Here is a 23,883-nt window from a genome sequence, read left to right as displayed (position 1 = left end):
GTTGATAAATAGGAGAGAAAAGAAAGGCCATGCAGGAACATATATATTGTACATGTATGTTACAAGTAATATAAAAAGTAGAAAAAAGGGCAAAATAACGATATGGAATTAAATAAAAATGTGAGTTAGGAACAAAAGTGACGGTGAGGAAAACATCACGTGAGTCAATAATTGAAAATATTTTTAAAAAAATTAATCATTTGTACTTTGAACAAGACTTGATGTTTATCACAACAACATGTAGAAAAATACAACGACATACCAAATATTTTCCTCGACAAGAGTTGATGTGATCTCACCAACCTCGAATAATTTCTCTCTCTTTCTTCTTTTTTTTCCTTTGATAATAGTGATTATTTTTTTACCTTAAAAAAGATAAATGACTAACAAAGAAATATGCTCTATTCCCACGAACGGAGCTGCATTAATAATATTAACAGAACATCAAAAACAACCAACTTAAAAATTCAATGATATGAAGATAGTGGCAATGTTAGTTGTAATCGAACAAACAACAATTGCGCAATCAATCAGATGCACTAATAATTTCTTCGCAGCAAAAGGAAATAATACCCCTTACAAAATTAATTAGATGCGCTAGAAATACAAATGAGTTCTTGAGCTTAAAAATTAATATTCAAGTTCAACTCAACTCGACTACGCACCTAATCACAACTAGGCTAGGAACTCTAGAGTTTCTTCATTATCAAAAATTGTTATTAATTTCTTCAAGGATGAAGCTCCTTTAGAACGATAAGATTTTATGGTAAGTTTGTATGAACTATAAAATAACGGAGATAGAGAATACATTAGGTCTACTAAAAATATATATTTATATCCATGTAAAGTTTTCTATTGAATTATACCAAAAGTAAAAGTGAATATTATTTAGAGTACATTTTAAGCCAAAAAAAAAAGTGATTTTTCTGCTATTAGCAATTTTCTATTTTTTTTAGTTAAGCATTGCGATGATACTATGAAGTTATTGTTCTATTTGAGTGTTTTTTAAAGTAACCTAAAAGGAAAAGAAGTTGGATTAGAGCCCAGCGCAGGCCCATTAGTAAAATTCAGTGGGCTTTCAGTTCTTTGACTCCTCCTGATTCCTTCCGCGTTAATGTTGTTATCAAAGTTGGAAAATGGGTCGGCTCGCCGTCCTTTTTTGAACTCCTCCGTTCTTATTTCTTATCTTCTCTGAACACGCTGCAATAACCAACCAAACTCCTGTATTATTATTTTCTTAGCTTTGATTTCTTCCTTCTCCACCCGTTTTTCTTTGAATGCTGGAAGCTGAGGTAGAGGATGCAGAGAATTTGGCTATGGCGCATTGGCCTATTCCCGTCGATCTGTTCGTATCCGAGAAGCACCCTTCTCTCCCGCGTGGCCTCCTAGCATTCGCTGATTCTTCCGGCAACATCCTTTTCCGCCTCAACTCTCTATCTCATCACCCCAAAAAGACGCTTCGAATCCTCGATTCCGCCGGAAACCCTCTCATCTCTATCTACCGCCACCATGTTAGTTTCTCCCTATGTCTTCATCTTCTTATATGCTGTGTATTGCTATCTGTTTAAACTTGGTTGATTAGGAAGTAGAAACCCCTTAAATTATTGATTCTTGTCATTGCTGTTCAACTTGATTTTATTTGGAGTTCCCTAGAAGTAAATGCACGTATGTTTCCTGGTTGAAGGATGGGTCTTGGCAAGGTTTTAAGGGTGATGATGGGCAGAAGGATTTGATATTCCAAGTGCAGAGGGTATCCAATAAATTCGCTAGAACTGAGTTGGAGGTATTTCTTGTTGCTGAAAACCACCGGGGAGAGTTAACTTGTGATTTCAAGGTCAAAGGCTGTCATTTCCAAAGATCTTGTACCATCTACAACGGCGATTCTATTGTGGCTCAGGTAGGTATAAAATCTCTATATATAAAAGCATTCCTATTTACAAACCACCAAGGTCTCGATGAGCCGTTATAGGCACTATTATGACCAATATGAGCTCAACTTTGTTCCTGCAAACATGGGTAATGAGAATGAGATGCTCATTTGTCTCCCAATATGCCCTTGGGCTATTGTTGTCATGTCCCTTCACCACTCTAAATAGCTTGCCTTCCCTACCGCGTTGACCAATGTCCAAGTGTCAAATAGCTATACTAACATGAGAGATCATAGAGATTTACTGAAGTAGTCTGATAATAGCGTAAACATAAAATATGATGCAATTGGCGGTTCTTGTTACAGACCTCAGCTTAGTTGAATGTGTTACTGGATCCTACCTCCTAATCTCTTATACCATACTTCTTGTGCACATTTTGAGATTATAATTGTATACTTTCATTTATGCAGACCAGTCTCATGCACAAGCTTCGGCAGATTTATGTTAGTAGAAGGAAAATTCAACTAACCATGTTTCCTAGCTTTGTTGATCCTGCTTTGATTGTTGCAGTCGTGGTGATATTCTTGGTTAATGGTCCCAAAAAGTCCAAAATTTTGGATAAATTACCAGTATCGATATGAATATAAAAACCCATAAACTGAAAGCAGAGGGTGGTTAGATACCTATTACATTCACAGGCATTGTATTGTTATAGTTTTTCGAGATTGTGTATTCTTTTCAATTCAATTATTTATGAAAGAAAAAGCCACATACATAATGTAAAAATTCAGCCTGAGTGTGGTAACAATTTATTTCCTTTAGATTCTCAAAATGTTTTGAGCATCTAAGCAATGCAATCAATCCATTTCTTAATGAAAAAAATTATCAATTGCAATGAAAAATAAACAATAATTTCTTAAAGATGAGAGCACTGGTCCACTACATTATCTGGGAATATAAAATGACAGCTTCAACCAAATCTCTCACCAGATTTTTTTGAGAAAAGACACCATGACCGAACAAGCTAGTCTATCAATGCAGGTCTTTAAAACTTGTAGAGGCAATTTTATGTTCTCTATCTTTCTTATTTTACCGCATCAAAGGAAGTAACCATCTCATCTCTGCTCCGTTTCCGTTGGATAAGTAGTACACTTTTTTCCAGCTTTCCTCCGAGAATGCTTCCCTTCTTACAAGCCTTTGCCTGCAACGTATGTAGGAGGTTAACAACAAACCATGTAACTCTACTAAAGGCTCGCATGTAATCTACAAGAGAAAAATCGACGTATGCAAACCTGACGTAGTAATGGCAAACAGTTGCTGCCTCATCAGGACTGTAACGAGGCATGTTAACACGGGCACCAACAGGTACATCTGGCAAATCTAAACGAAGTTTTCCCACAGCAGTTGAATGAGAGAATGCACCAACCATCATGTCCTCATGCATCATGGACCTAAAGGCATTCACCTGCAAACAAACAAGTATAAAATCTTAAGATGATAAAAAGATAGTGATGATGGATGCGAGACCTATCCAGATTCCACTCTTTTCAACAGAGAAACACACAAAAGAAAGTTAATACCTAGATTTCTATGTTAAGAACATAATCCACCAAGCAACATAAATGAAACAACGGAGTCGATATACCAACCATTGCAAGTTCTCTGGCATGTATTGGTCGACAAGAACGGACAGTCACTGGCTCCTCATACTCACTGAAGGTAAACCAATTATTATACTGAGAACATAACAAGATACATCAGTAAAAATATACCAACTATTTACAACAACAAAAAGTTAGAATAAAGTTCAATCATGTAGCTAGGGACTCTAAGAATGGAAATGTGGTGCCAACCTGGTCAATTGCTATAAGCACAGGGACATCTTTAACGAGTGATAATTCTTTCCTCAACCGAACTACAACTCCAACAGCTGCATGTGTGTACTTGATTCCCATTTGAACCAGGTCATACAATGTTGCCCCTTCAGGGAGGGCCATGGACTCAACTCCTTTCATAAATCCAACACCAGCACCTTCTCCCAATCGAATAGGATCAAAAATTTGGCATGGCAATTGTTGCAAGCGTGATTCATTGTATTTCAGAAAATCCTGTATAACCATAAACCACTAAGAACACGTTATACAACTTCATGGCATCAAACCAAGCGGACTTATTCTCTTTCTTTCTATTGTGGAAAGGACATGAGCATGAAAACAGTTTGAATTGACATAGAGAAAAGGTTCTTGCCTTGAGGACATTTTCAGCCTGTATAGGTGTGTCCCAAAAACCTGTTTCGGAATTTTTATAGAAACATCCTCCATGCGACCATTCACGACCTCTAGGAGCATAGAGAACAAGCCAACCCTCATCACGAGCCCAATGCACAAGCATTGCAAGCGCAATACTCTTCCCGCAGCTAACCGGACCGTCCAATACTATTTGCTTTCTCGCTTTAGGAGCTGAAAATGTAAATATCGGAATGAATTCACACCATAAATGCAATCTATTAGCAACACCACCTTCAAATAGCAGGGAAACGAACACTGACATTGTATCTTTGAAATATAGAAGATGAAAAAGATGCACCTTTAGCATTAGAAGACCACATTGGAGGATCTACAATGCGTCTAAAATTATCACGAAGATCCAAGAAACTCTGTCGAACAAGGAGTGCCGGCCTCATCGACTCCTTGAACTCCGTCACCATTCCCGTCGGCAAACCCTCCGGCAACACTTGGTTGAATCCCTTCTCACTGAACTTCATGTACGAGCAACAGTCTTTCCGAGTGAGCAGGGAAAGTGAGGGAGTGGAAGTGAACAAGGGACGTCCATTGGGACCCACATCTAGAGAAGGGTCATTCTCGTCCTCGACCAGGCGGCGGGCTCGAGCAGCCTCGAAGTCGTCGGCGCCGGCAGAATCGAAGTCATCACCAGTGGAGGAGGCAACGGAGGAAGAGGAACCGCCGGTCTTGGACTTGGTCTTGGACTTGGGATCGCCTTTCTTGGATTTCCCGTGGGAGGCCTTTGCGTTCTTGGAAGAATAGAGCTTGGATTGGGAAGAGATGAGGGGAGGGATTATAGGTGAATCAGCTCGTGGCTTTAAGAGCGTGGCTCGTTTTGCAATGGACCTCAACATTTCTTCGTTTCTTAGCTCTGCTTTATCAGTAAATTCTGTGTCTTCCTTCCCCTTTCTCAGGGTAAGAGTATGGGGGTTTTAGGTTTTGGAGAAGAGAAGGGAAAAAAGCATAATTACATGAACCCAGTTTTTTATCTACCAGAGCCCAACCTTTTAATTTGGGCTAAATTTGTTAACATTTAGATTTACAGCCCAAACCATAGCTTATTCAACCCAATAAAACCTTCCCATAGAAGAAGAAGAAGAGACACGTGAGATTCCTACTATACCCTTCAATTCCTTAATTTTCTACTTGGCGCCAAACCAGTCTTTTCAATTCCTTCCAGTTCCGAGCCAATATCCAACCGTCAATGGACCCTTCTTCACTGAAACCTAGCCTCCTCAAGAACATCCTTGTACGCTTCCTTTCCTTCGGCGTCCTCATCTTCGCCGTCCGTTTTGCTTTCTTAGTCGCCATCAGGGGCCAATCCTGCTCCGTGGGCGATGACTTCTGCCTCTTCAACGTCCGCCACACGTCTTCCGTTGCCGTCCAATCTGATAAAAGATACATCCATTATTACGCCTCTGTTTTTCAAGACTTGATCGCCTATGGGTATCTTTCTCCCAACTCGAAGTCTCTTTGCATTGAAACCCTGACCGGAGAGGAAGTCCAAGCCTTGAAAAGAATCGGCGTTTTAGATTCCGTCGGGATTCCCAAAAGAGCATCACGGAAACTTCCGTTCAAAGGCAACACCTTTGACTTCGAGTTCTCAAGCGGTTTGGAGGGCTATCGTTTCCCGGTGGAGTTGGGTTCGGAGATTTGCCGGACGCTAAAACCAGGCGGGTTCTTGGTGGTTCACTTGACGGCTAAAGATGCCTATAGTTTTCAATCATTTCTTGATCTGTTTGATTGCTTGAGATTGATCAGGTCTCGTGAAACCGACGGCCCTGATCCTTCTACCAAAATCCAGGAGATTGTGATGAAGAAAGAGAGGCAGAAACAATCATCTCTAGGTAACAACAATAATTCAGAGTTGAGACGCGAAATAATCCGAAATGCGGAGCCTTTGATCGAACAAGAACCCTTAAAACCATGGATCACATTGAAAAGAAACATCCAAAACATCAAATACTTGACTTCAATGGTGGACATTAGTTTCAAACGCAAGTACGTCTACATAGACGTAGGAGCAAGAAGCTACGCATCAAGCATTGGCAACTGGTTCAAGAAACAATACCCGAAACAGAACAAAAACTTCGAAATATACGGCATTGAAGCCGATAAGGCATTTCATGAAGAGTACAAGGCGAAGAAAAGTGTGAAGCTATTGCCTTACGCGGCGTGGATTAGGAACGAGACATTGTTTTTCGAGATAACCAGGGATCCCAAAGGGAAGAGTATGGGAATGCAGCGAGGTAGAGGGATGGGGAGGATACACCCGGTTCAGTCATCAGCTAGCTACGTGGATGATGTGGATAAGATTCAAGGGTTTGATTTAGCAGAGTGGTTGAAGAGTGTGGTGGGCGAGAGAGACTTTGTGGTGATGAAAATGGATGTGGAGGGCACCGAGTTTCATTTGATGCCAAGGTTGATTGAGACCGGAGCAATCTATTTGATCGATGAGGTGTTTTTGGAGTGTCATTATGATAGATGGCAGAAATGTTGTCCTGGACAGAGAAGCCCCAAGTATCACAACACATATCGCCAATGCTTGGACTTGTTTACTTCTTTGAGAGCTAGAGGGGTTCTTGTACATCAATGGCGGTGATCATCGGTAATCGTACATTCTGTAAATGGTTCTCTTTTTCATCGTGTTTTTCTTTTTCTTTTCTGCTGTATCCTAAATGCATGTTCAGAGAATTTGTGTTTCAAGCATATACAAGATTGTTTCATTCAAAATATTGTTGTAAACTTGTTCACAGCCATTTGACCATGATGGAGCTTGCACTAGTCTTGCCATTTGGCCACAAGTTCCACCATCAGTTTCGAGTTCATACTATGACATTGGAATGATCATTATGAAAGGCCCTAATGATCGGGTTGCATCACCATACGCACGTCAAGAGCATGGAACAATACCCAACATAAGCATCACAAGAAGAAAAGAGAAGGCAGCATCAATCAAAGAACTAGTCAAGCTCATTATGAACGACTTTAGGATGGCATATGCCGGATTCGTGGTCATTAGACTCCGGACGTCACGTCTCGATGATGGTTTTTGCAACAACAAACTTGTGCAGTAGGTCACCGTTCTAGATATAGCTCACAAGTTTAATGGTGTTATCAGAGTAGAAACAAATACTAATGGCAATAAATTAAAATAAGAATTTCACCATTCCAATTAGAGCGGTCTAAAGTTCATCTTCTTTATCCATCCAAAATATAAGAGGGTTTGAACAAATAGACAAAACTCAAATTTTCTGTGTCAAGCTTTGGATATAGTTTTTGAAGCTTAAGCTGGCAAAACCAAACTATATATATTCTTAAAATATTTGACCAGGAAGAAATATAAAAAACTCATAGTTGAAATACTCAGTTCAATAGATTCTAGATTAGAAGACAAGAAATCATCAACATCTTCAATCAAAACAGTGTATCTTGCAGAAGATACCACCTCAGTAATTATCAGTAGAATCAAGAAAGAATGATGAAAATTTTGCAAAGACAAGAATGAACAAGAGCACCAAAAGCAACTAAGAATAAACAGTGAAATTCCTTGAAAGGCAAAAACAGAAATGAACAGGAGTGATTCCTTATAAAAAACAACTAAGAATGAACCGTGATATTCTCTGCAAAAATATTGTAATCAGAGAATATATTCTCTTGCAAATTATAACAATAATTTAAAAGGTTATTATGCAATCTTTGTAATAGTGTAAGGGATTGAGTTCTAAAAAAAAAAAAATTGTAAAGAGGCAGGAGCTATCTATAAAAGGCTCCCAATTTTATAATAAAAGACACTACAAATACAAATATATATAGTTACAGAATTTTAATGGTAAAACCAACCCAAACCCAAATATTATTAACATACAAATTTTAATAGTGAACTGTGTCGTTGCAGAAGCCACTCAAGCCAGAGCTTAAAGATGTCTGCAAAAAATTCTTCTTTCGCAAAAAGGGGTTTTCAAGACACTAGTGGTTGGAGCTCTTACTCTGGAACAACTACATTAAAAAGTTTATATGAAACCAACATTGAGTGATATCCTAATCTATCATTCCAAATCGAACTGCTTTTCTAATATGGATTACCATATTTGTGGTTTTAGTAATAAATAAAATTGTAATTGCATTTTTATTTAAAAATTTCACTTTTTGACTGGCTGAATTGGGCCAGGCCCACACTATCCCATATTATATTATATAGGGTTGGGCTACGCTCAAGCTATTTATTTTGGAACTTTTTTAGGTCATAGATGGTTTTCTATAATTTTATGTATTTTTTATGATTATTATTAATTTATAATAATTTATATTGTTTTATATAATTAAAAATATTTTTAAATTTTTATAGTTTCATTTATATTAAGTTTTGGGTAAACTATCAAAATAGTCATTTTATTTACCTCAGTTACATTTTAACCACTTATATTTAAAATGTTACATTTTAGTCACTTACGTTATCATGTTATAACATTTTAGTTATTGAGCCGTTAATTACCGTTAACAGTGTAATGGTAAGTTGACGTGACACGTTAAATCATCATTTCAAATGAAAATTTTAGGTTAAATTCTACAATTGGTCTCTAATTTTTTTTGAATTTTGAGCAATTTAATTTTTTATTTTATGTTCTTTTAATTTTTTCTTTATTCTCGATTCTCTTCGCTTTTCCTCTATTTTCATCTCTTCTTCATTTATTTTAATATAGTTTTTCTATGTTTTTATTTGTTAGCCCACAAGCTTGCCTCTTGAAAAAATTAAATTGTTCAAAAAATAAAATTATAGGGACTAGTTTTAACAAATGACAAATATAGAAAAACTACATTAAAAGAAATGGATAAGAGAGGAAAACAGAGGGAGAAACAAAAGAGAATGAAAAAAAGAAAAAAAAGGAAAGCTAAAAGAACATAAAAGAATAAAAATTAAATTGCTCAAAACGAAAAAATATGGGGATGCTTGTATAAATTAACCTAAAATTTTTGTTTGAAATGATGATTTTACATGCCACGTTAATTTACCATTACACCGTTAACGACAATTAAAGGCTCAGCGACTAAAATGTTACAACGCAATAACGTAAGTGACTAAAACGCAACATTTCAAATACAAATGACTAAAATGTAACCTGAGGTAAATAAAAGTGATTGTTTTAGTAGTTTGCCCTTAACTTTTTATGTTCTTATTAATAATTTATTTTTAAATATTTTTAACAAATTTATAAAGGAAATAACAAATTTGTCATGTGACACAACTAAGTATGTAGCAAAATAACCATTCAACGTTGTCGTGGGCCCTAGACATACCAATTTAGCATTGCTTTTCAGAAATATTTTTGAGATAAAAACATTACTAGACAAGATGTTTTGAGTTTTTTAAAACTACTTTTAGGATAAAAATGCTTTGCAAAAATAAATTTTTTTTTATAGAAAACAAAAACAGAAAATTTATTTTTGGACTTAAACCGTCCAATTAAAATAGGGGTGAAAAATTAATATAATAATTAATAAGATAAATTGCTTAAATCTAATAATTTACTATTTGTTTGTCTCTGTTTTGTGTCTAATTTCAATTTTAAAACATGACAGAGACAGACATATTATGATGAAAATGTTTAAAAAAGAGAGAACACACGGTGCTCTGTTTTTGAAAACTAAAACAAAGCAACTTTTCCGGGTTAATTAGCAAAAATCCAATTCCCACTTTTAAATTTTAATATGGTTTTCTTTTAAATTTTAAAAATTAGATCGATTTTAGAGAGAGAAATAAAAATATGTCATATTGGATATATTTTTGTCCAAACAGTAATTTTTTCACAGTTAAAAATTCAACGGTTAAAACTTTTTTCCTAGCGCCTACTTTATTTGCTATATATACCCAATTCATTTTATTTCTTTTGCATTCAAATTTTAGTCTTTCAATTCTCTCAAATTTATTAATCTATTCTCTCAACTATTTTATTCTCAATTTTCATTCAACTTCTCTCAAATTCTTGTTGTCTAAATTTTATATTTCGTAATTTCTTTGATTTTATTTTATTTTTATAATTTAAAAATGTCAATGTCACTTATTCGTTTAGATGACAAACACATTTTCGGTGTTCAATTGTAAATAGTAAGAAAATATTATTAATTAATTTAACTATTAAGTTGTTAACATTATTAATTTTATATTTTTTTTATGTTTATATTATCAGATCAAATATTGGATTATCAAGACATACATGCATAATTTAAGTGCGAGAGCATTGCGTGTTATTGAACAACACTTGCAAGAGGTAGGATTCTTGTATGTGTCTTGTAAGCTCGGGGGACTAAATTGGATCCAACACTTATCAGCACTTTGGTGGAAAGATGGAGACCCAAGACACATATTCCATCTTTCGTGTGGTTAGTGTACAATTACACTCAAGGATGTAGCATTACAATTCAATTTACCGGTTGATAGGGCAGTCGTTACAGGGGTAGTCGGTGTTGGTGATTGAAGCGCAATTTGTGAGCAACTATTAGGCAATGTGACAGACAAGTTTAGTGGTAGTCAGATAGTGATGAAATGGTTAGAAGACATGTAATGGCCCAAATTCAAGGTTATCGGAATAGTGGTTTTGTAACCACAAATCCGATTTAAAGAGAAATTTATTTTAATATTTTTGCATGATTATTGGTATGATAGGAAAATAGTATGAAAATATAGATAGAAAAATTTTACCGATTTAGTGATTAGTTAGAAAAAGAAATTAGTGAAGAAATTGGGTAAAAATAAGGTATCGAGACTTCAATCTCGTAAAACCGAGTCAAAAATATTTTTATAAATATTTATGAAGTGTTAATAATATGGTATTAAAATTTCGTTAGAATATTTTAATGTTTGAGTAGTCAATTAAGTGAAAAGGACTAAATTGAAAAAGGTGTAAAAGTTACTAGAAGGATTAAATAGCTCAATTGTTATATGAGGAGGGACATAAATTGAAAATAACCCCAAAAGAAGATATTTTGGGCGGCATACGCTGAGAAAAATCAGGGGAATTGAAGAATTAAGGGTAAAATTGGAATATTGCAAAATTTGCTTTAAAAGTTAGGACTAAAGTGGAATTATCTAGATTTCTCTTCATTTTTTCTGCATTCTCATCAGCCAAAAACATCCTAAGGGTTTCTTCAAGCTGGTTTTTCATAATTTTTGCACCAAGTGAGTTAGTCCTTGCCTTTTTCTTGTAATTTTTGTGTTTCTAAGACTTTTACAACTAGGTCCTATTACTAAATTCATTAGTTTTTGATTTTATGGATGAAGTTGAAAGTTGCTATGAATATGTGCTGGAATTTTATGATGAAATAGCATGAAATTAAAGCTTTAACTTATTTATGAGATGATTTTATTAGGTAATTTCAAAAGAAATTGTTTTGTAGGACCTAATTGTGAAAAAGTTTGGAATTAAAGTCTAGTACTAAAATTCTGATTTCCAAAGCTTATAAAGTGGTTTAAAGTGATGGGATAAAGTATTAATTGAGAAAAATCAGCTCAATTGAGAGGTTAATTGAGCAGGGATGAAATTATCATTTATTGAAAGTTTAGGGAAAAATGGTAATTAACATCATACACTAAAACAGTTTTGGACAGCAGCAGTACTCTAACTTTGAAAATTCACCAAAAATTGTAGAGATCGAATTAGAGGATGAATAAAATATAAAATTAAATCTTGTTGAGTCTAGTTTCTCATAGAAGAAATGATTTAATCAATGTAATTGTAAATAATGAGATATAATAGATTTTGTGAGACAATGTCAGAATGAATTCAGGTTCCCTGTTCTGACTTTGGAAAATCATTAAAATTGTACAAAAATTATTATGAGTTATAATTTATATGGTTAGAATCCTTAATGAGTCTATTTTCAGAATAAATAAATGGAAACATCATCCTAATTCTGTACAATGAGATAATTAATTTTTAGTGAAGAGGGGTCGGAACTGTCAACAAGTGAAACAGGGGAAACTTTAAAGAATAAACTGTACTTATTTGCTACACCAAAAATTCTGAAAATTTTATGGTAATAAGGTATGCAACTCTAGTTTTAGAGAAAATTAACGGATCTTAATTTTGAGTTCTATAGCTCAAGATATAAATAATTTAGTGACTGTGACTCAGTAAGACAGCTTTGAATGCACTATAAATAATAATGGAATTTTAGAGAATGTTACATATGAACATGAAATGTATTAGATTAATGATTAAATTTATTTATTTAGATCCGAAAAATTCAAATACGAAGCTAGATCGAGGAAAAGAAAAAGTTCGAGATTAGTAGATTTTTATTTACGAACAAGTATCGAGGTAAGTTCGTGTAACTTGAATTTTATTCTTAAATGCTTGAAATGTTTGTTATTGATGTGAAAATGAGTTGGATGTTTATAGTATGATAATTGATGAAGTATTGATATTCTTGATGAAAAGAGGAAATAAATCCCGGTTGAATGAAAGGAAAAATCGATGGATCTCTGAAAAGGAATTGACGGTAAAAAGAATCTAGCCCGGACGGGTGATCCTATCCTGATATAGCCCTCCCGAAAAATATGTGGAAAATGGATTTAGTCCGGACGGGTAATCCAAATTAGGGTCTGAATTTAGCCTGGACTGGTAATTCAGATCCAAGCTCATTAGAGTAATTGTCGTTGCAGGGGATTTAGCCTGGACTGGTAATCCCGACAATACTCTATGAGTTTATATTCTGGATTTAGCTGGGTGGTAATCCCGCTGTAAGGATGAGGTTCGCAGGAGTGTGCTCTCTGAAATGGAAATGTGCGCACATGAATATGAATTGACGGACCCGGATTTGTACACTTAGATGTACCCCTGAAAATCCATCGAAATTCCAAGTAGTTCAACGGGATAAATATGGAAAAATAACAAGGAAATGGAAATCATGGAATTGATGAGCTCATCAATCATGGTATATATATTATTGATACATGGAAATTATTGGACTAATTTGAATCTTGAGTTTGTGCATGATAGGGGAATAATGTATGGAATGAGTGTATGAATGTTTATTACATTGTATGGAAAATAGGTAAGTATAATTCTTGTTACATGAGCTTACTAAGCACAAAGTGCTTATCCTGTTTCTTTTTCCCCTGTTTTGTAGTGTTAAGAGCTCGGAGGTCGGATTTGGTCGGAAAAGCATTACACTATCAACGTCAAGATCTCGGTACATAAAGAAACTTATTTTGGAAATCAATGGCATGTATAAGCTAGTAAAGTAGATGTTAATGTGGAATGAATGTATGGTTAGCCATTGGTATGGCTAACAAATTTTGGTTTTGTCATGTGATGAGATTATCTTATGAATACAATAAATCTATCTTGAAAATATGTTAAAATGGATTGGTTGTGTTGGCTTGGTCTCGGTTTAAAATTTGCAGGGAGGATTAGATATTTATAAAGGGGTTATATTGAGTTTAAAAAAAAATCAGTAAAATCTGGTAATACCTCGTATCCTATTCCGGCGACGGATATGGGTAAGGGGTGTTACAAGACAATTTCAATTATATCGACAACTCCGCTAGTGTCGTTGAAAGACAAGAATACACACGATCATTCATCTTGTGACATACCTGCAACTAGAGGTGATTATGGGTCGGGCGGAGCCTTAATAGAATTTTAGGCCCATTTTTTAGGCCCAAAAAATGGGCCTAAAATTTTGACCAAACTCGACTCGTCCATATTTTTTTATATTTTTATTTTTATATAAAATAAATATAAAAAATATAATACATCAAGTACACTAAAAACATTAAAATAATTATTTCCCAACAAATTGAAAATAAATTAAAAAATTAATTATACTTAAATAACAGTAAGATAGGTGCAACATAGCAAGCAAATACCTTTAAAATAGTAACAAAATTAACAATAAAACAAGAGTTATAAAATATCCAAACAATAACAAAGTAGTAGGGGTGTGCATAATTCGGGTAAAACCGAAAAAATTCAGTTAACCGACCGAATTTGGTTAATTGGTCGGTTAACCGAATTTTTTCGGTTGGGGGTCGGTTACTTTTTTTTATAATTTTTCGGTTAACGGTTAATTCAGTTCAAAACCGGTCGGTTAACCGAATTTTTTCGGTTTAACCAAAAAAATTAATAAGTAAAATTATTCAACCCAACCCAATTACCCAACCCAATAAAACTAAAACTAAAGTCTACCCAATTACCAACCCAATAAAAATAAAACTAAAGTCTAACTCTAATGGTACGTTTGGTTCATTGTAATGGAATAGAGCTGTAATTGAATGGAGTTGTAATAGAATAGAGCTGTAATGGAATAGAGCTGTAATAGTAATTGAATTGTTTGGTTGAATGGAATGGAATAAAGCTGTAATAATATTCTTGTATTTGGTTGAATGAAATAATGTTGTAATAGCATACAGAGAAAAAAATTAAAATGACTAAAATACCCTTAATGAAATTTTTTAGGTAGATGATTATTATTATTGTTATTAAATTTTAATAAGATTATTATTAAAATGATTTAATAAAATAATAAATAATTTAACCATATTTTAACATTATTATTAAATATAATTTAATAAAATTTTGTATAATTTAATAAAATTCTTAATATAATTATTATTATATGAATTTACTAAAATCATAATATATAATACTATAAAATATATATAATCTACTTTATTATTTTTAAACGCAATACATATTTAATATGCTAAAATATCATTAGTGAAACAAATAATTTAATTATTCTACAATAAAAATAAAATATTAGAAGTAATAAATAACTTGGGAATTATATTTGACATTCAAACATAATATTCATATATTAACAAAAGTTACATGATTTCATTAGTTTATATGTCATAAACCATATGTTATTAAGCATATGTCATAATTTATTAAGCATCTGTTGCAACAGGTAGTTGTTCTTGAGACGTTATCTTGAACCTATCATAGGCTTGAATTTGATCCTGAATTTAGTGATAGATGTAATAATAGCCCTAAAGAGTTAGTTGAAGAGGAAATTTTTAGCTTGCCTAGAGTTTCCTCTCTTGTTCATATATTGTTTCATCAGACAAATTATTAGAAGTTCAAAACCTGAGAAGTTTGAATGCTATGATGTTTGGAAGAGGTATAGATGCTCTAAAATTATTAAATATTTGGGTCCAATCATCTATTACGACATCATTAGCCTTTGTTCACTACACAACAATTTCATTCACCTCCAAAAAGTGAATGTTTCAACAAAGTTGCCATCATGACTACATAGAACAATAAAGAAACATACAGAAAAAATTGTGAAGAACTTGGTACTGCTGTGTCTCAAAATTTCACATCAGTTGTCCATGTACCTTGCACACTAGGTGTTTAGTTACATGCCTTGTCTTCAATTTCACCACCTTTCTTCCCAATGCGTTTCTTAGCCTAGTTGCATAAAGAAGGATATCTTCAGGAGTCATATTCTTCACGCATACCACCCGCTCGTTTTTGTTCTCTGAGAAATTGGCAAGATACATGTTTTGAGACATGGTTAAAAACATCGCATACGTGAATGCATCATGTCTGAAACTCATCCAAGAAAGAGTCTCTTATTGTAAAAGCCTTTCAAATGTGGATGCTGCCCACGAATGAGTTCAGTAACCACCTCCAGCTGAGGGTTTTTCTCTTTAAAAGTTGGTAACTCTGACTCCATAAATGCCCTGGCATAACCATGAGTTTGAAGAATTCAGAATCCATTTAAAGAAGAGAATTCATATTTGTACATGCTTCTTGTAACGACCCAAAATCCGTGGGCATCGAAAAAGTACATTATCGGGCCTCCGTCTTAGTACATCGAGTTAGTAAATAATTATTAGGAGTAATTATGAGTTTAGTTGAGTGCTTAATTAGGTATTAATTAGGTGAATTTAGTCTAATTAAGAATAATTAGGAAAAAAAGGATCAAATCGAAAAAAAAGTGAAAGTCTAATTATAGATTAAAAGAAGGAAAAAAAGACTAAAATGACAATTAAGCCATTTACATGAAAAGAGGCGTCATATATGCATTAAATACAAGATTTTGTTTAAGTTATATATAAATATTATATGTATATAATTATTATAATTATTTATTCAAATGGTAATTTATATTAATTATTTTATTTTATTATGGAATAAATTAAAATTAAGACAAATGTGTGGTGATAAGATGGTACAAGTGTAATAATATATATATACACTTGTATTATAATTACTATTTACTTAAAATTTAAGTAAAAGATATTAATTAATTAATTAATTATATTATGAGATTTTTATTTGATAAACAAATTAAATAATGACAATTGTATGGTGTTGATGGTATACAAATGTGAATATATGATTGAATATTTAATAGATATTTAGAATAAAATATATATTATTATAATATAAAGTAAAATAAAAAGAAACAAAAGAAACAAAAGAACAGAAAGAGAAACAGAGAAAGAGACGAAACAGAGGAGAAACAGGGAGAAAGAAAGAAAGAAAAGAAAAAGGGAAAATAGGGTTTTAAAGCTTAGAGTTTAATTTGGTAAGTCAATTAAGCCATTTTCTTTAAATTTTAATGTTTTAGAAGTTTTAAAATAAAGTTTTGTTGAAACTAAGTTGAGGTTTTGGAAGTTAATAGATTTTTAGTAGGGTTTATGTTTGAATAAATGATGGAATTGAGGGTTTATTTGATAGAAATTTTGATTGGTATTGAATAAAGGATTGAATTGTAAACTAAGCTATAAGTTTTGAATTTTAGGATTAAATTGAAATAATTTCGAAATTATGAAAATGATAAAATTAGATAGTTAAATGTGAGTTTGTCAAGAAATTGAGCAGCAAGAAGGTATGAATTAAGAAAGAAAAATATATAGGTTTAGTTAGGATTAAATTGGAATTAAAGTAGAAGTTAAATAAAAATTTCAGTAGTTAAATTATATTGTATTAATGATTATGAAAATTATCTTAATTTTTTTCGTAGCTAATATCGCACCCGAGGCATCCACGAAGAAAGGAAAAGAAAAAGTGGACGAGGAATAGACATGAGAATCACGGTTTGTATCACTATAATTCAAACTTTATTATTATTAAGTGTTTAATTTGCTAATTATGTGTGGTAAGTATTTTAAGGTAAGTGTTTAATAAATGATAAATTTATAATGTGATATTGAACTGTGAAACTGATTGAAATAAGGAATTTATAATTGATACTGAACTAAGATGAAAATTGTATTGAAAAAGTGAATTAAATACCCTATTAACTAGTCGGGCTAGTTGGATATAATTGGCATGCCATAGGATATGGAAAAGTACGGGGTATTTGCCGGCTTACTACTCAGGCACTTATGTGCCGACTACTATTACTGTTACCGATTCGGCACTTTGTGTGTCGAATACTGTTACTGTTACTGTTACCGTTACCGATTCGGCACTTTGTGTGTTTGGTTGGAATCCGTGTATCCGCCAAGTCCGAGTCAAGTTAATAGGGATAAATGAAATAACTTTACTGATAAAACTAATCTCGAATGATATAGTATATGTGAAAAGTGAAATTTGAAATTTGAAATAAAGAAATAAGAATGATATTTATATATATAATTAATTGATAATATAAAAAGATTGAATTGTTTATTAGTAGTGATAATTGTAATAAAAAGTATGTGTGTGATTTAATGTATTTAATTATAGATTGAATTATAGTGATATCACTGAGTATATGCATACTCAGCGTACGGTTGTTTCCATGCGCAGGTTGTAGAAGTCAAGTACTGAACCAGCATCCAAAGCTAGACCCGACTTCAGTAAAAACTTTTGGTGATGTATATTTTCTTTTGGTAATGTGGCATGTACATAGGATGTGTATAAATGTTATTATGTTTTAATATAAATGGTTAAAAATGTTAGTATTATAAGTTTATGAATTATAATGAAAGAAGTTTATCTATTTTTATTTACTTTAGTACATTGTTAAATTTAAATTAATATTATGTTGATTATGTTGATTAAGTTGATTAGAAGGTATTTAGAATAGGAATTGAGAATGTGAAATGAATTGGTTGAATTGATTGTGATTGGAAATGATATGGTTTTAATTGCAGGGGGTTTTATGTAAAAATAAGTAGAAATGCTGTTGAAATTTTGTAAAAAAAATAAAATAAAATTTGGAGTACTTGAACGAGTTTCATTTCACTTTTAATTCACGTTTTAGATTTCAAAAGTTTATTACAGGGACTAGTTTTACAATTATATTATGAATTATTCGTAAATTGTTGATATGTCTGGTAATACCTCGTAACCCTATTCAGGCGACGATTTGGGGTTAGGGGGTGTTACACTTATTGTTATTATTAATTATAATAGAGCTGAACTTGAGACTACCATGGTATATGAGTCAAAAACGAAATGTTAACAAAGTATGGCCTTTTCATTTACCTTACTTGGATAATACCTCAAGTTGAAATGCAAATCTTAAGTAACTGTTTTATTTAGATAGGATAATATTATTACCATACTGTCACTCAAGGCCAAAACAACATTTGAGAAAATATATCATTGGTAAGCAATGACGTTTTCTCCATCACATATATCAATATGATAATGGTACAAAACCAAGAGTAGATTGGCCTAAACAAACAAATAATTAACTGTAGTTAGATCATTGCAGTAAACCGCATCAACATGTTGGCAGAAGCAGCATGCTATTAAATTAAAACCAAGGAACCAGATATCTATTGGTTATGCTACTCCACTCTCTCTCCACCACTCAGTTATAATAATAAAAAAACTATCTGCTACATTATATTTTTCCTCACATGCACTGCACGTCTCACCCATAAGATTGGTAAGGAACATTACACATATGAACAGGAACACACAAATACACACACAAAAGAAAGAAACATTAAGAATAGACAGATAGCTTACCATTCTTCGATCAATCATAGAGCATCCATCAGCACAGATCATAACCATCTGCTAACTGTTTAAGGTTCACAATCATTACATTGATTACGTACAATATCAGCTCTCAAATAGTTATAATCACCATGCTCAATTAATGCATTCATTCAACAATGACTCAGCCTAGTCTGGTCTCATCAGATCATCATCAAAGATATTCTTTTCACCTTTGCACAAAAAGAGATCATCTTGAATTCAATGCAAAACAATGATACATTTTCAAATAGATATATTTTTATTATCCTCCTCATCGAGTGGTAACAAAAGTTTATTAAAATTCCAAAATGAAACATTATAAAATAAAACAACCAACCAAATACTAAAATCAATGACAGAGTCAATCAGATAATACCAAAAAATAGAAAACAACTCCTTATATAACAAAATTAGCATAAATAGAGAAAGAACTGAATAAACAATCAAGCAACAACCTTTTTCCTGTACTTGCAGAAAATAAAAAAAATTCTTGGAGAGGGAGAAGAAACACTGGAAGAAGGAAGAGAAGAAAACTCATTAGTCTTGAGCGAGAAAGAATGGTTTTTGGGGATGGGTTTGGAAGAAAGAGAGGGAAAGAAGTATTTAGAGGGATTGTTTAGAGGGAAGAAAGAATGGTTTTTGGGGATGGTTTTTGAGGAATTGTTTAGAGGTCACGAAAATGGTAGTTTGGGAGGCAAAAGAGGAGAGATTGCAAAGGAGGAGATGGAAGCGTTGATTGTGGAAAGGAAGACGCAACATCACTCAAATATTCATATGCTTGCTTGGCTACCTGCTTGTTTTTCCTTCTACCGGAGTTGAAGGAAGGAAGGGAGTGGCTGTCGGTGAGGCTGAGTCTGAGCATTTTTTAGGCGAGAAATTGAGGGGGGTAAAATTGATTTTCTTAAACAACGAGTCAACATTCGACGGAGAGGAGAGGGAGCAGAAATGCTCATTAAGCAAACAATCATTTAAAAAAAAGAAGAAGAACGTGATCAAAAAGTACAGAGGAGAAACGTTAAAAGAAGGAAAAATCAAATAAGAAAAAACACCATTACCTGAAATATGGGAACAGAAGGAGAGAAAGTTACAGATTTGTCGGAGAAGATGAAGGAGAATATCTGAAATATGGCAAGAGGTTTGAGGGCAGAAATTGTGTAGAGAGTTTGACGGCAGATGAAAAAGAAGATAAAGGAGGGCAAAATTTGGAAAATGGGAAAAAGAGAGCCAGAATAGCTATTCAGGTATGTGGGCAATGAATGGCTATTACAGCCTTTAGCTGTAATAAGGCCTGAATGGAATCAGGCTGTAATCCTTTTACAGCCAACCAAACGTTGGTTTGGTGGTGGGCCCACCGAATTGGGGGATGCAAATGGAGATTTTTTAGTGAGAAGAAATGGATATAAATGGAGAATATTAAAGACTTACATTTTAATTATGTGTTAATTTCATGACTTGTGTAATATTTTTAATTATGTAGTGATTCAATTCGGGTAATTCGGGTAATTTGGTTAATTCGGTTAATTTTTAACCAAAAATAAAAACTATACAATTTTTAGTTAATTCGGTTAACCGACCTAATTAACCGAAAAAATTTTTGGTTCGGTTAATGGTTTTTTTAAAAAATTCGGTTTGGTTAACAGTTAAAAATTTTAGAAGGTCGATTAATTCAGTTATAGCTATTTCGGGTCGGTTAACTGGTCGGTTAACCGAATGCACACCCCTACAAAGTAGTAGCAATATAATAGCAAAACGACACCAAAACAATGACAAAACAACAACAAAAACAATGAAAACAGCAGCTTGAAAATGGGTTTGGATAAAAAATAATGTCTATTTTCTAAATGAGTTGAGCCTCGAGAAGGATCTCTTTGACTCGGGCCCGGCTCGCCCCAACATAAATCAATTGTTTTGTTGTTCTTTCGTTGTTGTTTTGCTATCATTTCACTTTTGTTTTATTGCCATTTCACTATTATATTACTACTATTTTGTTGTTATTAATTGAATATTGTATCACTTTTATTTAATTGCTAATTTTGCTACTATTGCTTATTAAGTTGCAACTATTTTAATGTTATTTAAGTATAAAGACTTTTGTAAATGTTTTTTCAATTTGTTAGGAAATATTTTTTAATATTTTTAGTGTATTTGATGCATTATATTTTTAAATTTATTTTTATATAAAAAAAATTAGCTAAAAAATTAATACAAATGAGCCGGGCCGAGCTCGAATTTACTATTTTTTTTTATCTAGGTGGGATAGAGCAGAATTTTAAATCATTTTTCAGGGCAACTTAAAAAACAAATCTAAAATTCTGCATCAACCCGATCCCACGTGAATTCTACATTGGTCTTTGGATCACAGATTGGAGAACATTAGGCTGGTATGGGTAAAATTCAAGTAATGTTATTATTAGATATATCGTGGTGAAAGGGGATTTGAGAGTCCATAAGGATTTATCAACCTATTAGTATTGTTACTAAAGCAACCAAATCATGGGATGGTGTTCATGTGTATGTTTGATCATAATTGGTTGATAAACAAGAAATTAAGTAGCAATTAGTGAATCACTCGGATGATTATTTATATACATGCATATAAGAAAATAAACGTAGATTAATAGAAGAGTGCAGTAGTTAAGAAGCAGATATACTTTATATTTCATATGATCCACAAGAAAACTAAACCCAGGGAAGTCTTTGTGTGGTCCAAAACATTTTAATAAAAAAGTGTAGAGTTTGAGAGAGTTTTGTCTAATTCCATGTGCGAACTGCATTATAAGACAAGTCATAAATGTTGAAAAGGCTTTAAACTTTGCCAGCTTGTTTTTCTAATATGATTTTATTATTATGTGTAGCGTGTAGATGTCGCCTTTTATCTACTTAATTAAATAAGTATGTGCCAACTTTCCATGTAGATCAATATCAAAATAATTAACCCTACTTATTCATTACTGGCCTTCTAGTTTTGAAAACAGTGTATTTAGCAACAGACAAGCACCATGTTAGCAGTGGCAATGAATTCAAGCATAACTCTCTTCCCCAGCTTATAAAAAGAATAATCATTAACCTTAAACTTTAATCTATGAATTACTTTCTAATTTAATGAAGTTGGATCAATTATTAATTGGCACCAATAATTTTAAGCTTGTTGTTGCCATTTTAAAAAGAAACAGAGTCTACCCTTTGGCAATTGAATTAGGGTTCTAATCTCATCATCAGCATCATGACTGATAAATAAAGAGCAGCAGCAGAAGAAGACAATAGTATAAAAGAGAAGCAGCTTTTACTTACATCTTGAGGGTGTAAACTGTAAATACAATTTCATTAATACAAATATATTCACTCTCATATTCTCATTTAGTTTCCACCATGGAGCAACACACATTGTGGAATTCTGAATCTGTCATTATAGGCGACAGACCCAAAACAAAAAACAAAAGCAAAAGGATTCAAAGTAACTTCATATCCACAAAGCCAATACCCCACATATTATAATAATATAATAATAAGAAAAGAAAAGAAAGAAAAAAAAAAACACGTCCCCATTGCATGATTGTCCATTTGTGATTATTGATGGAGATGTAATGAGATCCCGGCACGGAATCAAAAAAAAAAAAAAGGTTGTTAGTCTTCGGAGATGGTTTCCAGATGAGGTTGCCATACTCCGGAATGACCACGCCGGCGATCCTTTCGTGAGCAATGTTTCTTCTCGGGACGATCACAATCCGAAGCAACATCACTACTGTTGCTTTGCTTTTTGGTGGAAGATTTCTTGTGGTGCACACCGGTCTTTTTCTTCTGCGGCAGCGATGGTGGGGATGGGATCAAGAAGTAGATGTTGCCTCTTTTGAGCTCGGAATCGGGAGAGAGGATCAAGATTTTACGTAAAACACCTTGAGAGGTTGGTTTGCTTAGGACATGATTAGGGTTGGCTTTGAGGATCTCAGCAGCTGTGATAGGACCTGTAAGCTCTTCTACGTACCCATTCAAATGGACTATACGGATCAAGTCTAGAGCTCCACAGGGAAGAACACAAGCCAAACAACATCTTAAACTGTTCCCCATGTCTTTGGAAATTATTAACTCTCCCCTTTCTCTCAAGTTTTGAAACTCCACTTTCCTCTCCTCTCCTTCTATTTCCCTTTTCTCTTTCTTGGAATGAAGTGTGAGTAAGGGAGGACAATGTCATGTTAATATAGCAAGCACACCGTACTCGTATGCACTAATGTTTAAAAGATTACTATATTTTATGGCATATCCAAAGTTACCAAAATGCCCTACTCCTACTCTTTATAATTATATGGCTAGGTATTTGTTTATTGATTAATGTAGGTTTAAATATGTCCCAATTCTTTAACCCCCAAAGCATGTACTCTTATACTTTTGAAATTTATCAGTTAACAATATTATTAATCAAATAAGTAGAGGGATTAAATTCTTGAATGTAAAAAAGTATAGAATTAAATTTTTAAAAATCCAAAAGATACGAGGACTAGGGGCATAATTAGACCTTATGTATAAATTTATCTTTGAAGTTGGGTCTTCCTTTTAATTGCCTTGTAAATTTAATTAGCTTAAGCCGCCTTGTGCTGTAACTGTAAGAAAAAGGAAACTGCACGTTAGGCTCTTATTTGTATCATGTTGTAAGAAAAAGGCAAACCCAAAGGGGATTATTCCCCACGACTTTAAATAATGTTGCTTAGAAGTTTGGCAGTCAAAATCTGAAAAACAATTGGCGGCATAATGATCTTCTTAGGAAAATGATCTTCATAAAACTAATTAAAATGGATAAAG

The 23,883-nt window shown here is 33.2% G+C and overlaps 4 protein-coding genes and 1 long non-coding RNA gene across 6 annotated transcripts; 2 read left to right on the top strand and 3 right to left on the bottom strand.

Moving 5' to 3' along the window:
• The first annotated feature begins 1,134 nt into the window (after positions 1-1,134).
• Positions 1,135-2,658, top strand: LOC105792447 (protein LURP-one-related 7). 2 transcript variants are annotated; one of them, XM_012621026.2, is made up of 3 exons: positions 1,135-1,511; positions 1,646-1,897; positions 2,339-2,658. In XM_012621026.2, the coding sequence occupies exons 1-3, from the start codon at positions 1,278-1,280 to the stop codon at positions 2,507-2,509; spliced, it is 657 nt and encodes a 218-aa protein (XP_012476480.1). In that variant the 5' UTR covers positions 1,135-1,277; the 3' UTR covers positions 2,510-2,658. The 2 variants fall into 2 exon arrangements, with proteins under 2 accessions (XP_012476480.1, XP_012476481.1); XM_012621027.2 differs by having other exon boundaries at positions 1,141-1,511; positions 1,685-1,897.
• Positions 2,659-2,757: 99 nt separating this feature from the next.
• Positions 2,758-5,103, bottom strand: LOC105792446 (uncharacterized). The gene is made up of 6 exons (XM_012621025.2): positions 4,455-5,103; positions 4,116-4,327; positions 3,722-3,976; positions 3,518-3,604; positions 3,161-3,333; positions 2,758-3,069 (listed from the first exon to the last, which is right to left on the bottom strand). Exons 1-6 carry the CDS (start codon positions 5,002-5,004, stop codon positions 2,958-2,960), a joined length of 1,389 nt encoding a protein of 462 aa, XP_012476479.1. The 5' UTR covers positions 5,005-5,103; the 3' UTR covers positions 2,758-2,957.
• A 251-nt stretch (positions 5,104-5,354) lies between these two features.
• Positions 5,355-6,752, top strand: LOC105792444 (uncharacterized). The gene has a single exon (XM_012621024.2). It carries the CDS (start codon positions 5,355-5,357, stop codon positions 6,750-6,752), a length of 1,398 nt encoding a protein of 465 aa, XP_012476478.1.
• An 8,542-nt stretch (positions 6,753-15,294) lies between these two features.
• LOC128042966 (uncharacterized) lies at positions 15,295-20,325 on the bottom strand. Its single transcript, XR_008198586.1, has 3 exons — positions 20,145-20,325; positions 19,078-19,132; positions 15,295-15,845 (listed from the first exon to the last, which is right to left on the bottom strand). It is a non-coding gene; the product is annotated as an uncharacterized LOC128042966 (long non-coding RNA).
• Positions 20,326-22,355: 2,030 nt separating this feature from the next.
• On the bottom strand, positions 22,356-23,267 carry LOC105792443 (uncharacterized). The gene has a single exon (XM_012621023.2). The coding sequence runs from the start codon at positions 23,152-23,154 to the stop codon at positions 22,714-22,716; it is 441 nt and encodes a 146-aa protein (XP_012476477.1). The 5' UTR covers positions 23,155-23,267; the 3' UTR covers positions 22,356-22,713.
• Between the last annotated feature and the right edge of the window lie 616 nt (positions 23,268-23,883).

Source organism: Gossypium raimondii, chromosome 8 (genome assembly GCF_025698545.1).
Source record: "Gossypium raimondii isolate GPD5lz chromosome 8, ASM2569854v1, whole genome shotgun sequence".
In the NCBI taxonomy this organism is placed as follows: domain Eukaryota; kingdom Viridiplantae; phylum Streptophyta; class Magnoliopsida; order Malvales; family Malvaceae; genus Gossypium; species Gossypium raimondii.
This window is presented reverse-complemented; position numbering and strand designations above follow the sequence as displayed.

Bases quoted from the DNA above. Each gene is read 5' to 3' on its own strand.
- LOC105792447 (XM_012621026.2), top strand. From the start codon at position 1,278: ATGCTGGAAGCTGAGGTAGAGGATGCAGAGAATTTGGCTATGGCGCAT. The intron at 1,512-1,645 runs GTTAGTTTCTCC...TTTTATTTGGAG, and splicing joins TCTCTATCTACCGCCACCAT to TTCCCTAGAAGTAAATGCAC. The intron at 1,898-2,338 runs GTAGGTATAAAA...TCATTTATGCAG, and splicing joins GCGATTCTATTGTGGCTCAG to ACCAGTCTCATGCACAAGCT.
- LOC105792446 (XM_012621025.2), bottom strand. From the start codon at position 5,004: ATGTTGAGGTCCATTGCAAAACGAGCCACGCTCTTAAAGCCACGAGCT. The intron at 4,328-4,454 runs GTGCATCTTTTT...TTACATTTTCAG, and splicing joins GTGGTCTTCTAATGCTAAAG to CTCCTAAAGCGAGAAAGCAA. The intron at 3,977-4,115 runs GCAAGAACCTTT...ATGGTTATACAG, and splicing joins AGGCTGAAAATGTCCTCAAG to GATTTTCTGAAATACAATGA.
- LOC105792444 (XM_012621024.2), top strand. From the start codon at position 5,355: ATGGACCCTTCTTCACTGAAACCTAGCCTCCTCAAGAACATCCTTGTA.
- LOC105792443 (XM_012621023.2), bottom strand. From the start codon at position 23,154: ATGGGGAACAGTTTAAGATGTTGTTTGGCTTGTGTTCTTCCCTGTGGA.